Genomic DNA, 15,419 nt, shown 5'->3' on the forward strand with positions numbered 1-15,419 from the left:
CAGGTTCTCTGTGTTATACAGTCCCATGTTTTATCCTCTAGCTTTCCTTCTAGAGACATAGACAACCCAAAACTTCCCCTTTCAACCACAACCTTCTATCCTTTTTAAAAAACTATCTGGGAAGAGCTGATGTAGCTCAAGTGGTTGAGTGCCTGCTTCCTATGTATGAGGTCCTGGGTTTGATCCCCGGTACCTCCTAAAAAAACAAAACAAATAAATAATAAAATCAACTCTCACTGGGGAGTAGATGTAGCTCAGTGGTTAAGCACCTGCCTCCTGTGTATAAGGTCCTGGGTTCATTCCCCAGTACTTCCTAAAAAAAAAATAGAACTATTTGGCAAGGTTTTACTACTTAGACTGTATGTGAGAATTAACTTGTGGGTCAAATTTGTGAAATCAGAAAGGAAAAGAAAGCTAAAATGATATAACGAAGCATCTAATCCTCTCAAAACTGATAGAAAACTTTATTCTTCATAGAAATTGAGACTTGCAGTCAATTCTAACAGTGACCATTCATGGGATATAAGAACAAAGCTCTACTGTTATCCCTTGTGGAGGTTTTTGTTTATTTTTTGCATAGCCTATGCATATACTGCTGGGGAGTCTTTTGTAAAGAAAGTTGCTTGTCCTTAACTGATCATTTGGGTAAACAGAGCAGTTCTATACAGTTTATCTCCCTACTACCCATTCTTTTTTTCCCATCTAATGTTTCAGAATATGGGACAGGAAGTAGAGATAATTATGGGATACGTATGGATCTCAGATCTTGTTTTCTCAGATTCCAAGAACTGGACTTGAGCACAGAGGCCTTTTTCTATTTTGAATCCATGAAGGAACAAGAGTGGTCTATGGCTGTGGAGAGGGGTTTACATTCCAAAGCCAAGTATAAGAAAGTAAGCCACATTCAATTATCTTTAGTATATGACTCATGAGAATTACAAGCAGTTATTCCATTATTTATAACTTGTTGCAACAGAACAGTTTAATTGAATGCTTCCTTATGTGTAACGCTAGGATAAGGCAGACCAATCCTTTATACCTGTTTCCTACAAAAAAAATTCACTAAGCTTTCTGATCTTATAATTTTTTGCTTGGATAGCTTTTAAGAGAAAAGAATTTTATTGTTCTCATATCAATAATTAACTCAAAAGCATTGCATTTTACTTATTTGTGCAGTAAAAGTTTAAGATTGAAATTATTCACTGACAGTGGTCAGAATTGCATACTTTGCAGAAAAATATAAAGCATTTGAGTGCATCGGGTATACTTTGGAACTGGAGTAAGGATAGAAGTCTTGTGGAATTTAAATGAGTTCTAAAATTGGTTGTAAGGTAAGAGGAGTAGAGTTGACTTTATCAAGGTGGGCCAATTTGTTGGTCTTTAGAAGGCATGTGATAGAGGCATTTTTAGCTAACAGGAGAGTCATTTTAATTATGGAGCTTTCATACTAAACCTTTAAAAGGAGTACTCTGAGTAATTTTTGTCTACATCTTCTAAGAGTTTATGTAGGTAATAAGACTTCTAAAAATGATATTCTTCCCATATAGGTCCCTTACTAATACATATTTCACATGTATTTCTAGTTCTAGTTCACAGTTTAAAAATAATCAAAGTAAAAAGGATTGCTATTTTATAGCTTTAAATTGCTTAGAAAGAAAATCAGAAATGAGAAACTAAGAAGAGTGGAGGGAACAAGCTGGGATAGAGGCTTTATGTTTATTATTTAAATTTGTAATGTTGCCTACTCCTGGTAGGCTAAAAAGTGAATAAAATAATGGATCTAGAGCCGGGTGTACTTGTTGCCCCTGAAGACATTCATTCGTTCATTCATTCATTCATTCATTCATTCATTTATTTTCCTGAAGAGCCAGTTTAGAGCTTCCCCAGAGAAATTTTGTTTCCCCTTTTATGGGATCCACTGGGAAATTAGAGGACGTGAATTCAGATTTGGACATCGTTTGTCTTCTTAATAGAAAATTACTTGTGGGAGTTTAGTTAGATATGTGGCAAAGAGTGGAATTCATATTAACCTTTTCTAACTCTGTGGAACTCATAGGTTCAACTAGTCCGCCTTGTTGGGATGATGCTCCTTATATTTGCCAGAAAGGACCAGTGGCGACATATCCGTGATATTGCTACAGAAACAGTTGGAACTGGAATCATGGGGAAAATGGTGAGTTTCTTTGGGAATGAGGTTAACTGTTTCTTATGTCCATGTGAAGTTGACTTGCTAGTTGTGTCTTTGTACTAACTGAATAATTCCTCTTGCTGACAGGGAAACAAAGGTGGTGTAGCTGTGAGATTTGTGTTTCATAACACTACGTTTTGCATTGTCAATTCCCACCTGGCTGCCCATGTGGAGGACTTTGAGAGAAGGAATCAAGATTATAAGGACATCTGTGCGCGAATGAGTTTTGTGGTCCCAAATCAGACCCTCCCTCAGCTAAACATCATGAAACATGAGTGAGTGGTTAACTTTGAATAGTGGGGATAAGAAAAGAGTAAATGTGGTAATAAGCTGTAGAGTTGTGAAGAGTAAAGAGTTACCATTTAGGGATTGGGGTCACAAAGAGAGGGTCATTAAGGAATAGCAGAATCACTGAGGTAGAGAAATTAGTTTTGACATCAGAGAAAAAGTTAGTTGTATTAGTGGGGCTTCTAGAGTAATGCTGAAGAGGTCTTTCAATCGGAGTTAGTTTTTCTTGTATTTTAAAATTATAAAATAGAAATGCTCATTGTAAATGTAATAAAAGGTAGAAGTAAAATTCCCTTATTTCTCCTCCTCCACCCTTCCCAGCCAGTCGCTCTCTCAATGGTAAACCACCATGTTTGGTGTGTATCCTTCTAGATCTGTGCTGTCTAATACAACAGCCAGGGGGCGCTTGAAGTGTGGCTAATTCAAATTGAGATGTGCTGTAAACATAAACGGCAAACTGGATCTCAAAGTCTTGGAAATAATGTAAAATAATCTCCATTTTTAAATATTGATTACATGTTGAAATAATATTTTGGATATATTGGCTTAAGCAAAATACATCATTAAAATTATTTTCACTTATTTCTTGTTACATTTTATTTTTTATTTTTTAAAGATTTATTTTTAAATTTATTGTTCCCTCCCCCCCATTGTCTGCTCTCCGTGTACATTCACTTTGTGTGTTTTTTTGTGTCCACTTGTATTCTTATCAAGTGGCACTGAGGACTTGTGTCTCTTTTTGTTGCGTCATCTTGCTGCATCAGCTCCCTGTGTGTGTTGTACCATTCCTGGGTGGGCTGTGGTTTCCCGTGGAGCAGCTCTCCTTGTACAGGGGCCACTCCTTGTGCAGGAGGCACCCTTACTTGGGGGCATCCCTGAGTGGGCTGGCACTCCTTGCATGCAGCAGCACTGCGCATGGTCCAGCTCACCACACGAGCCAGGAGGCCCTGGGTATTGAACCCTTGGACCTCCTGTATGGTTCGGTGGATGCTCTATCTGTTGAGCCACATCTGCTTCCCTCTTGTTACATTTTAAATATAGCTTCTAAAATTTTTTAATTACATTTGTGACTTGCATTATATTTCTGTTGAACAGTGCTGTTATAGATTTCTTTCTGTGCAATTATAAACACACATATCCTTGTTATATAGGACCATATTATTTTATTTATAGTGGATCTCTTTCCAACCCAGTATATGTACAGCTATATTATTATTTTTATTGACTGTGAATTATTAAGAATAGGAGTGGGGGGATTTAAAGACACCATTGGGTCAACAATGAATGGAACTTAACAAGCATAGAAGCAGAAATCCGTTGAGGAATGTATTAGATATAAAGAAATTGGGTTGTAAAGAAGTATATACTGTTAACTGAAATTCTGAGAAGGTGGTTTGGAATAACTGGTTTGCGATGGGAATTAGTACGAAAGTGAAAGATAATTTGGGGATAGTGGCATTGCATTGTTTCTATATTGTGTCAACAATAGGATTGTATGGAATTTTGTTTCACAGTGGAAAAGTCAAGGCCTTGAAATTTGTGGACATAAAGTTGCCCTGTAATTCCATAAATTTATTTCCCAAGGTGTCTGTAAGTTCATGTTGCAGTTGAGGAAAGTGACCCATTTGGAACTTGAGATAGCTCACAAGAGAATTCACTTTGGCATGGTAATTTCGGGGTCTCCCTTTGTGGGACACTCAGCAAATCTAGGAGACTGTTAGAGTGATTGGGAGCCTGAGGATCCCATGGCATGCAGTCTCCTTCCTGCCTGGAATGCTTGGACTGTGGATCTTGAGCAGGGGAAAACAGGTCGGCTACACTGGTGAGCCCTGGACGTACTTTTCCTAGTGGGCCTTGCCTGGGAGAGCTATCATTCAGACCATGCAGACCTTAATGGAGAGCCGGCAGAACCTCAGTGCTCTAAGAGGCAGAAAACATTCAGGTTCTCTTCTCCTAGAGACCTGGCAAATAGCCAGGCAAAATTTGGAAGCTAGTCCAGCAAATAAACTTCATGCTTCTCAATTAACTTCTTGTGTTCTGAATCCCATACATATACTGTATTTCCCCCATTTTTGTTCTTCATGTATGGAGGGCCTATTTTCCCACCTAGTTTGTAATCCGGGGACTCTCTCAGGTATTGCTAACACTTGCCCCCTGAAGGATCAGTTACAGCTTCAAACCCCTTGTCAGATAGTGATAAATGAATCTTTTTCAATAATCTACCAATTTTTCTTCTCTAGTTGCTTTTTATGCTAATTACTGCCACTTCTGTTCATATATTTCTTGGTCCTCAGTGTTGTCATTTGGTTGGGAGATTTGAACTATAGACTTTGCATGCCTGATGCCAGTGAGGTGAAAAGTCTTATTAATAAGAATGACCTTCAGAGACTTTTGAAATTCGACCAGGTGAGTAATTTTTTAGAGATGCTTTCCTAGAGAGCTGATAAGATTGTTAGGTTTAGAAGATGTGCCTCACTCTGGTAATAGATGGGAAGATCTTACTGTCTTGTGAAAACGGTTACCAGTGATGCAACACACATTGAACACAGGTGTGTAATGCTTTTGTTAGGAGCTTGGATGGGAAGATGGGAGATAGCATTAATGATAAAATAACATTTATTCAGTAAGTCTTTATCAAGAAAAGATTTTCAAAGATTTGTATAAATGAATTGGAGAATGGGTGGTTATTGGAGAACACTTCCTGGAGGAAGTGGGCCTTCAGCTATGTTGATGTAGTTTGGCAGATAGAAGATGGGAAAACTGTTCTGTGATTGCTTGGCAGGCTGACCAAGGAGGTAAAAGATGGAGGCCTATGTGGGAGATTGGAAAGCACAGAAAAGAAGTTTGTCTGGGAGGCTATTGTCTAATGGGAACTGATTGATCAGTGGGGCTAGCTGGCATATAGATGTTAAAACCTGTGGGGAAAGCATTAATTCTGTAACATTTGAATAAAACCGGATATTCAGGAACCTAGTTCTCCTGGTATTTGAGGCTGTAAATTTGCCTCAGAATCTGGTATGTGACTTGAGTTTTTACTTTAACATATGAATACTGACTGCTAAAAGTGAATACTTCCTATTTAGGGAAGATAATGTTTTGACTTGATTTGAATGTCTTTGAATCCCCATGTGAGCCCTTTTGACTTAAAGACAGTGAAATTCAGGTGTTTTGTAGTAGAAGGGATTTTGTAGTGATCCTTTCTTGGCTGTGCCTCCCTTCACATTGAGTTTGGTTAGCTAATTTCTTTGTATTTTTTCCCTCCCTTCTGCCTCCCAAAGGGCTACAGTTAGAATAAATTCCGACTCTGGTAAACATTTGAATGAGGAAAACTTTCAAAACAAGTTGTAATTATTTACTGAGTTTGGCTTTTGGAATTTGTTTAACATTTGTGTGCTTTAAAAAATATATAATAGGTTCCTGCCTGCCTTCAGGGAATTTAGAATTATTCAGATTTCATTTTTCCAATTTATCCCTGACCACTAATAGCAGTAAAAATTAGTGATGTGCCAATGATGAGCATTCTATCTGAGGATGTTTATATGCTATTAAAATGCCAAGATTTAATTTACAAGGTAAAGAAATTGTACTCTCAGTTGTAAAAGCTGTGGAACTAGATACTTAAAAATGGGACCCGTGACTGATCAACCTCATTATCACTTATGTTAAGATGATGTTTCCCTGCTTATATGATACTTCTTTCTATCACTAGCTAAATATTCAGCGTACACAGAAAAAAGCTTTTGCTGACTTCACAGAAGGGGATATCAAGTTTATTCCCACTTATAAGTATGACTCTAAAACAGACCGATGGGATTCCAGGTAAAGTAACAAGAACCTTCTTATGGAATAGGTTAAGACCTGATCTTACTTCAGTCTCTTCATGTTGGTAAAGGGCTAGGAATTTTTTAGGTTGAACCATAAGCAGATACATAGAATAGGATGAATAGAATGAGGAATGGGGTTTTTCCCTACCCTTGATATTTGATGAATTGTTACATGTTCAGATTGGCATGTTTAGATGTTAGTTCATCCCTATTGGAGAAGCTAGACTTGTCCATAGAAGTCCAGGTTTAAATGAGAAATCTCTACTATTACTCATCGCTAGAGATTAGGATCAGTCTAGGAACATGGGATTGTATTTTTAGACTTTATTAATAGGTTATCAGCCTGGAATGAAATGTTACTGCAGTTCATAGTACAAAGGAGGATGGAGTATTCAGAATATAATCCCGACCTTCTGTGAATATTTTTAAGAGGGTGCTATTATACTTTGCCCTGTGGCGACATTGTTAAAGACATAATCTTAGGAGAACAATTTATTCATTCATTAGGTAACTGTTCACTGAGCACCTGCTTTGCACCAGGTTCCATACTAGGTGCTAGGAGTTCAGTGGCAAAATAGCAGACAGCCCTTTCACAAAACTTGCAGTAAGGTAGGAATGATAATAGGGTTGTTGGAGAAGGAGATGTACATGGTTCTTTGGAGTATATGACAGAAGTGTCTAACCCAGTTCTGAGTCAGTATGGTGGGTATTAAGTTCTTGTGTGGCATGCTCTATGTTCTCTTGATAATACATCTCTTTATATGCAGTGGGAAATGCCGGGTTCCAGCTTGGTGTGACCGAATTCTTTGGAGAGGAACAAATGTTTATCAGCTTCATTACCGGAGTCACATGGAACTGAAAACCAGTGACCACAAGCCTGTTAGCGCCCTCTTCCGTATTGGGGTAAATGCTTGTTTGTTCGTGCACTTCTTTGTGGGCCAAGTATCTATTCTTAGAGCATTATTTAGACTCAGAACACATCAGTAATTCAGTGAGCCATTAAATGTTTACATAATAAAATACTCATTTGTAGCATTGAGAAGTTAGTGCCCTTGACCCTCCTAAATGCTATCCGTAGAGCTCTTAACTCTCCACGCCTTTTAGTGACCCAGATATTTCTTACGCTACTTAATAAGGTTGGATAGTAACTTTAGCCTTCTAAAGGCATTGGGCATAAAGAGTTTTGGAGGATGAGTAGCTTTTCATCAGACAAATAGTAAGAAGGGAGAAGCACTGGGAGAGAGGTTCCCGGTGTGTGGAGGGGGCAGCAGGAGCAAAGGTATAGGTTGGTCAGAATACAACCAAATCTGTACGCTAACTTAAGAAGTTTAGTGTCTTCCTGTCCAGGAACATAGGTTTTAAGTTTTTCTTTAGCTCTCTTGCATTTTGGACTGTATTAATGGGCAGTTATTCAATTTTTTCTCCACTGTGAGTAAAGTTTTTTTCTCGTATTTTCCACCTGTGTGTTATTAGTATGCAACTAATATCCTGTCTTCTTGTTGATTAAATTTATTACAGCTAGTGCATTTAGATTATTTCTTTTGGATTTTCCAGACCTATGGTCCTGCATTCTGTGCAATTCAGAATAGCATAGTGCTTATTAGGATGGACTGCAAGCTAGACTGCTTGGATTTGAAGCTCAGCTCCACCACTTTCTTACTGTGTAGCTGTGGACAATTTATCTAACCTCTCTGTGCCTCAGTTTCCTCCTCTATAAAATGGAGATAATAATGGTACCTGTTTAGGAGGATTAATGAGTTCAGACATACAGAGAGAGTATAGTAGGTAGATTTCGTTCCCCTGAGTCTGTGTGAAGTTTTGGCTTCTAAGATAGATGTCACCAACATCTCTTGTTCTGCTCCTGTTTTTTGTTTGCTTGTTTGTTTTCAAATTCCATTGTTTTGTTGTTGTTGTTTTTAAACCATTAAGCTTTATGGTAATGTGTTACAAAGCAATTGCTTGCTAACACAGATACTGAAGTACATGTTAAGAATGAAACTGTGTTTCAGGAATAATTGGAACCAGAATCCAAATGCTATCAAGACTATTTTCATAGTCTCTTGTTCTTTCTGTGTAGGCTTAGTTCTTATCTATTACTGCTCATCAACTCTTCATGTACTGTAAAACTTCCACATTTTCTGTCTTATGGCTTCAACCAAGATGCTTGAATCTGGTCCTGGCAAGGGCACTGATTAGCCTGGGGTCAAGTCCACACTTCTGGACCAATTGGATGTGGCTGGAGCTAGGAGTATGGAGCAGAAAAAGGTCATTTTATAGGAAATGGCCACCCTTCAATAATCATGTAAAAGGAAGAAGGTGCAGTTTCCAGAAAAGTACAGAGTCTGTGTACATCTCAAATACCTAGAATATAAGTATCTGAACTTTATAATCTTAATTAGCATTATTATTGTCAATTTTTTATTGAGGCCTAAGTTTAAAAAAATTTTTTTAAAGATTTTTTATTTATTTCTCTTCCATTCCCCACCTTCCCCCCCCCCGTCCAGTTGTCTGCTCTCTGTGTCCATTTGCTGTGTGTTCTTCTGTGTCCACTTGTATTCTTGTCAGTGGCACTCAGAATCTGTGTCTCCTTTTGTTGCATCATCTTGCTGCATCAGCTCTCTGTGTGTGTGGCGCCACTCCTGGGCAGGCTGTACTTTTTTCATGCTGGGTAGCTCTCCTTACGGGGCCTACTCCTTGCACATGGGGCTCCCCTACACGGGGACACCCCTGCATGGCATGGCACAGCACTTCTTGCACGCATCGGCATTGCGCGTGACCCAACTCATCACATGGGTCAGGAGGCCCTGGGTTTGAACCTTGGACCTCCCATGTGGTAGGCAGATACCCTATCCGTTGGACCAAATCCTCGTCCCTTGAAGCCTAATTTTGAGATAAAATATTCATAGACAATTGTTTGAAGTATGTACAGACTATTCATTTCTGTGCACTAGCTTAAAAATACAGATCCCTGGAACTCATTCCAAATTTATGATTTCAGCTTCTGGGTATTATGTCCATGAACCTGTATTATAAAACAGGTATTTATATTTTCGTACAATTTGATATTAGGAAAAAAATTACCTTCTTAAGACTTTTGCCATTTTCAGCAAACTCAGAATTACTTACTTCCTTCCAAAATTTTTCCTTAAAGATTTCTTATAAAATCAACTCTTTAAAAATCTGTGCAGTAACACTTAAAACTTTCTGCCTTAAAAACAACACTTTCTTACTCACTCTGGGGAAGTAAAATCAGATACCCAGTGTGCAGGAAAAATAAGAGAATTTCACTTATGACCTTTCTCTTTCTTAGGGCAGGGCATGGGGACTTGGTTTTTAAAACACTGTTTTTTTGGTATTTACACAACTGAATTATAGCAATATAATTGTTTTTTCTGAGGATATCACAGTTGTAGCAATAAATCATTAATATATAAGCTATCTTTGAAAATCTAATGCTTTTACTTTATTGGTATATTTCTAGCTCTCACATTAAGGTTCCAGCAGCTGTGAATCCCTCTACTTCTCCCCCTCCATTGTCCTCAGTCCAGTCTATGCTCCATAAAACAGTTAAAGTGACCCTCTAAAAATCTGAAATTCTATCTTTTTAATCAGCTTCATGAAGGACATCCTAAACACTATATGAGACACAACAGAATATTTCTTTCTTCCAGTATTAAAAAAGATGACATTCACAAACATTTTTAGGAAGTTCTTCTATAATATATAATCAGAGTGGTGGTATCATAACAGAGTGAAAAACACCTCTTAGCAATAACATTCTTGACAGTGATTTCTTGTAGGTATGTTCAGAAATTGCTTCCTAAATTATGAGTGCATGCCTCATCTCAGTTGTCATAATTGCCTCTGTAATTCCCTTGAGTGACCATCAAAACCACCTTAGTTTCTGCCACCATAGTCTCTGGACCATCCATATTCTACAGGCCGACTGTCGTACCAGCTGCTCCCATATCCCTGGTCCCCACCACATAGAGTAGCTGTGACCACGCCCATGACCCCCAAAGGCACCCCCTCCAGGTCCCCTGGCTGACTTGACCACATGGTCCACACGGATCTGGTGGCCATTCAGGGACTCTCCATTCATGACTTACATGGCATCTGAGGTATGCCGTGCGTTGGTGAACGTGATGAAGCGAAAGCCCTGAGACCACTGAATCAGTCTCTCAGTCCTTGATGATGACCACCTCAGAGATAGGCCTGAAGCTACTGAAGTGATCTTCCAACACCTGCTCATTGGTGTTGAAATTGAACCCACTCACAAAGTTTCCCTTCTTCAAATGGCATGGCAGGGAGTTCAAGTCCTGAAATTCAGAAAATAAAACAGCCTGAGTAATAGCCAAAGCTAGGGGGCAGAGAGAACAGGCTCCTGCTCCTATTTTAAAGAAGAATGACTTGGGGCTTTTAAGTATAAAATTAGTTCTTGGTCTTAGAATATGTTTTAAATGTCATCAAGATAATCATGACTTTTTTCTGTTTTGAAATTTTTAAATAATAATAAAAATAGTAAATGATTCTCAAATAGTAGCTAGTAGCTATGTGTCAGGGACTGTGCTAGGCAGTTTACACACATCTCATTTACTCCTCATAACAATGCTTTGAGTTAAATATTTTCCATTTAACAGATGAACAATTGGAGAACCAACAAATTTAAATAACTTCTTTCAGCTCATTCAGTTAGAAGGAGAGCTGGAATTCATATCTTAAGTCTATTTAACTCTAGGGCCTATGTTCTTTCCACTACCCTACAATGCCTCAATAGTTTCAAAGAGCTTATTGACTAAATATACCTTCAGATACTTCTTTTCACTCATCGAATTTCTAGTTTGTACTTGTACTTGTGCCCTGTTTTCTTTGCCTGGATTCTCTTAATCCATTTTTAAGATGCTATCTTTCTCTAAACTACTCTAACCTCGTTGGTTTTATCAGCTATGCTTGGCTTCTTAATTTATTTTTCAAATCCTTGGAACCCCCCCCCCCCCCCCCGGTTCTCTGCTCTCTGTGTCCATTTCTAGTGTGTTCTTCTGTGTTCACTTGCATTCTTGTCAGCAGCACCAGGAATCTGTGTCTCTTTTTGTTGCATCATCTTGCTACAACAGCTCTCCATGTGTGTGGCGCCACGCCTGGGCAGGCAGTGCTTTTTTCACGCAGGGCAGCTCTCCTTGCGGGGCACACTCCTTGCACATGGGGTTCCCCTATGCAGGGGACAACCCTGTGTGGCATGACACTCCTTGTGCGCATCAGCACTGTGCGTGGGCCAGCTCATCACATGGGTCAGGAGGCCCTGGGTTTGAACCCTGTACCTCCCATATGGTATGCGGATGCTCTATCAGTTGAGCCAAATCCATTTCCCTGAAATATTTTTAATACTCCATACCTATTAATCCAGATCATCCAGTAAGATGTGCGAAATTTTTCCAGTCTTCCTGTTTTTGTTCACCTTCTTAACTCCTAGAAAAGTTAAACCTCTATGACAAGAATCATAGCGATAATAAATATTTGGGAAGAATGTTTTCTTGCTTCATTAAGTTATCCACCTTTTTAATTTTTTAAAAAGATTTATTTTATTTGTTTATTTATTTATTTAATTTTTTCCTCCTACCCCAGTTGTCTGTTCTCTGTGTCTATGTGCTGTGTGTTCTTTGTCCGCTTCTGTTGTTGTCAGCGGCATGGGAATCCGTTTCTTTTTGTTGCGTCATCTTGTTGTGTCAGCTCTCCGTGTGTGCAGTGCCATTCCTGGGCAGGCTTTGCTTTCTTTCGCGCTGGGTAGCTCTTCTTATGGGGTGCACTCCTTGCATGTGGGGCTCCCCTACGTGGAGTCAGCCCTGCGTGGCATGGCACTCCTTGCGCGCATCAGCACTGCGCGTGGGCCAGCTCCACGTGGGTCAAGGAGGCCTGGCGTTTGAACCACGGACCTCCCATGTGGTAGAGAGACACCCTAACCACTGGGCCAAGTCTGCTTCCCACCTTTTTAATTTTTAATGATGTTTAAATTGCACAGGAATCCAAAAGTGCTTTCTCTTTAAAATAAAAAAAAAATTAAAGTAAAACTTATAGATAAGGCCTACACCCCAGCCAGGCCAACTACCCTTTGTATTTGGATTGTATTGTTCTAGACCAATGTTGTCCAATAGAGCTTTATGTGATAATGGAAATATTCTGTATTTATGCTGTCCAATAAAGTAGCCAGTAGCTGCATGTGGCTAAAGAGTGCTTGAAGTATGGCTACTCTGACCAAGGAACTGAATTTCTAATTTTATTTAATGTGAAGTAATTTAAATGGCCAAATGTGACTTAGTGGCTATTGTATTGGGCAGTGCAGTTTAGATCTTTGCATATGCTTTTCTATTTACCCATAGACAGTATAGTATTGTTTTGTGTGTGGGTGTATAACATATATGGTCTCATACTTTATGCGTTGGTCTGCAACTTGCTTTCTTTTTCCTTTAATTCAACAGTGTGTTATGGAGAGCTAGCCCATATTATTACATAAAGATCTAGCCCATTGTAATTTTTTTTCTTAATTCCAAATTTTTTTGTAATTTCCTTTCTAAAATAAATGTATGGGGTGGTAAAATTCTATGGTGTCTCAGACTTTGGTGGACATAACAATTGCTTAAAGGAGCTTTAAAAAAATCTAGACACATGGGCCCCATCCCTGGAGATTGTGATTAGTAGGCCCAGGAATCTGCATTTTAAAGACTTACCTGAGATGATTCTGTTGCGAGTGGGCCACAGACCATACTGGTTTTTTGGAAAGAGTCTTGCACTATTGCACTAGAGGACCAGCTCTCACTTTTACTTTTAATATTAACTATGGTGGTGAGCAAATTAGTTGATCTTTTTGTATTTCATCTTAGCCTAATACTATGGTATGGACCCTGGTGACACCAAAGTGATTGCTTGGCCCTCAGTTCTCTAAGACTTATAATTTAAATATGTAAAAACTTCCCTAGTCTTTACAATATGTCGCTTTGCTTTGATGCTCTTATTTCCACATTTGATTTAGAACCTCTACTGCATATATCAGTCTTCTTTTCTTTTTTATTTTTTGACATGTACTTAAGTGAACTTTTCTATTCTAAAAAGAAACTTATATCAATAAATTAAAATGCTATGTTAATTATGTTACTTCCTGGCATTGATTTGTATGAAGTTTTTTTTTTGAGATATTGGGACTGGAGATTGAACCCAGGACCTTGTATGCAAGAGGCTGGCGCTCAACCACCGAGCCACATTGGCCCCCCTGTGTTGGCTCCTTCATCTCTTTGCTTGTTGATTTTGCTTGTTGCTTTTGCTCGTGGTTTTGCTCATTCTCTTTAGGAGGCACCGGGAACTGAACCCGGGACCTCCCATGTGGGAGGCAGGCACTTTACTGCTTGAACCACATCTGCTCCCTGTATGGAGTTTTAAGTATCAGGAAACTTAAAGTGCTGTGTCAAGTGAGACATTTTTTGATTTATTAGTAAAAGTGATTTTTGCCTATTGTCATGGTTTTTACTCTAGTCTAAGACATTTTTTGTCAGCTGTTTTCTAAAACGGATGGAGGTTCCATTTATAAGTATACCTTTGCCATTATATAAACTGAGTGCTAATATGATTCTTGGCATTGGGCACAGTAGCTAATATAGTGAAATCATTTTATCTTATTTTCTGCTATTTCACTACTTTATGATGTTGTTAGAAACAGCAGGTATGTTTTGACACTGTCATTTTGTACAGAGCAAGAAATCATTTTTACCACAATCATCATATTTTCTCCACCACCAAATAACTTAATGAAACAAGAAAACATTCTTCCCAAATGTTTATTATTGCCACTTCTTAACATAGAGGTTTATACTTTTCCAGGAAGTTAGTCATTTAAATTTACCTACCTTTTCCTTAAAATGTGTATTAGTTAGCCAAAGGGGTGCTGATGCAAAATACCAGAAATTGGTTGGTTTTTATAAAGGGAATTTATTTGGGTTAGGAGCTTACAGTTACCAGGCCATGAAGCATAAACTGCTTCCCTCACCAAAGTCCATTTCCACATGTTAGAGCAAGATGGCTGCTGATGTCTGTGATGGTTCAGGCTTCCCGGGTTCCTCTGGGCTCAGCGCTTCTGTTTTCTCCACAAGGTCAGCTGTAGACTATGAGGCTCTCTAGACTTTGCCTCTCTCCACAAGGTCAGCTGTAGATTTACCAGGCAAACAGCTCTGTCTGTCTCCCTGGGGTTTTTGCCATGTCTAAGGAGCCATCTATTCCTCTGTGGTGATCTCCTGGCTCAGGTCCTCTCTTCCTTTGTTCTGCATGCTTACTTCCTGGGGGTCCAGCTTAAGACTTCAACTTTAAACTCCAACATCAAAACTCCAACATCAGAAACCCCTCAACTCTGTCCTTTGCCATGTCTTTTATCTGTGAATCCTCACCCACCAAGGGGTGGGGACTCAATGCCCTAATGACGTGGCCCAATCAAAGCCCTAATCATAACTTAATCACGCCCAGGTACAAACCAGATTACAAACATAATACAATATGTTTTTGGAATTTATAACCATATCAATCTGCTACAGTGTACTTCTGTAATGTTTACTTCAATTTTTGTTTGACCTTCTAAAAATAGTTAAATTCTTAGAGATATACAGGTTGGGAACACAAAACTAAAATGAGGATCTATTTTCTTTCAGGTGAAAGTTGTGAATGAATCAAGAGATCAGAAAATGTTTAAGGGTGTTATTCACACCACAGTTTATTTGAAGTGATTGCTGTAATGATCAGTTGTAAACTGTTAGATAATCTCAGAGGCAGATGAGCTAGGAGCATATAAGTCTGAAAAGATTTGTTTTCTTTCAGGTGAAGGTTGTGGATGAAGGGAAGTATCGGAAAGTCTTTGAAGATAGTGTACGCATCATGGACAGAATGGAAAATGACTTTCTTCCTTCATTAGAACTCAGCAGGAGAGAGGTGAGTCAAAATACATGGCTTCTCTGTCTACTGCCCATTGTGGTTAGCACAGAGGAAACCATATTACTTAGAGAGGCAACACAGCAAAGTGATTAAGAGGGGGTATACTGGAGGGAAGCTGCCTCCATTCAAATCTCAGAACTGCTGTTTTATGAAGT

The 15,419-nt window shown here is 38.9% G+C and overlaps 1 protein-coding gene across 2 annotated transcripts in view; it reads left to right on the plus strand.

Annotated features, from left to right (window-relative positions):
- OCRL (OCRL inositol polyphosphate-5-phosphatase) overlaps positions 1-15,419 on the plus strand; it is a 59,193-nt gene that overhangs the window by 25,932 nt on the left and 17,842 nt on the right. For both annotated transcript variants that reach the window (XM_058291276.2, XM_058291277.2), the window contains exons 10-16: positions 779-893; positions 2,057-2,173; positions 2,276-2,463; positions 4,771-4,882; positions 6,186-6,295; positions 7,068-7,203; positions 15,151-15,261. In XM_058291276.2, the coding sequence (XP_058147259.2) occupies positions 779-893; positions 2,057-2,173; positions 2,276-2,463; positions 4,771-4,882; positions 6,186-6,295; positions 7,068-7,203; positions 15,151-15,261 (889 nt within the window). The remainder of the gene's footprint in view (positions 1-778; positions 894-2,056; positions 2,174-2,275; positions 2,464-4,770; positions 4,883-6,185; positions 6,296-7,067; positions 7,204-15,150; positions 15,262-15,419) is intronic.

Source organism: Dasypus novemcinctus, chromosome X, assembly GCF_030445035.2.
Source record: "Dasypus novemcinctus isolate mDasNov1 chromosome X, mDasNov1.1.hap2, whole genome shotgun sequence".
NCBI lineage: Eukaryota > Metazoa > Chordata > Mammalia > Cingulata > Dasypodidae > Dasypus > Dasypus novemcinctus.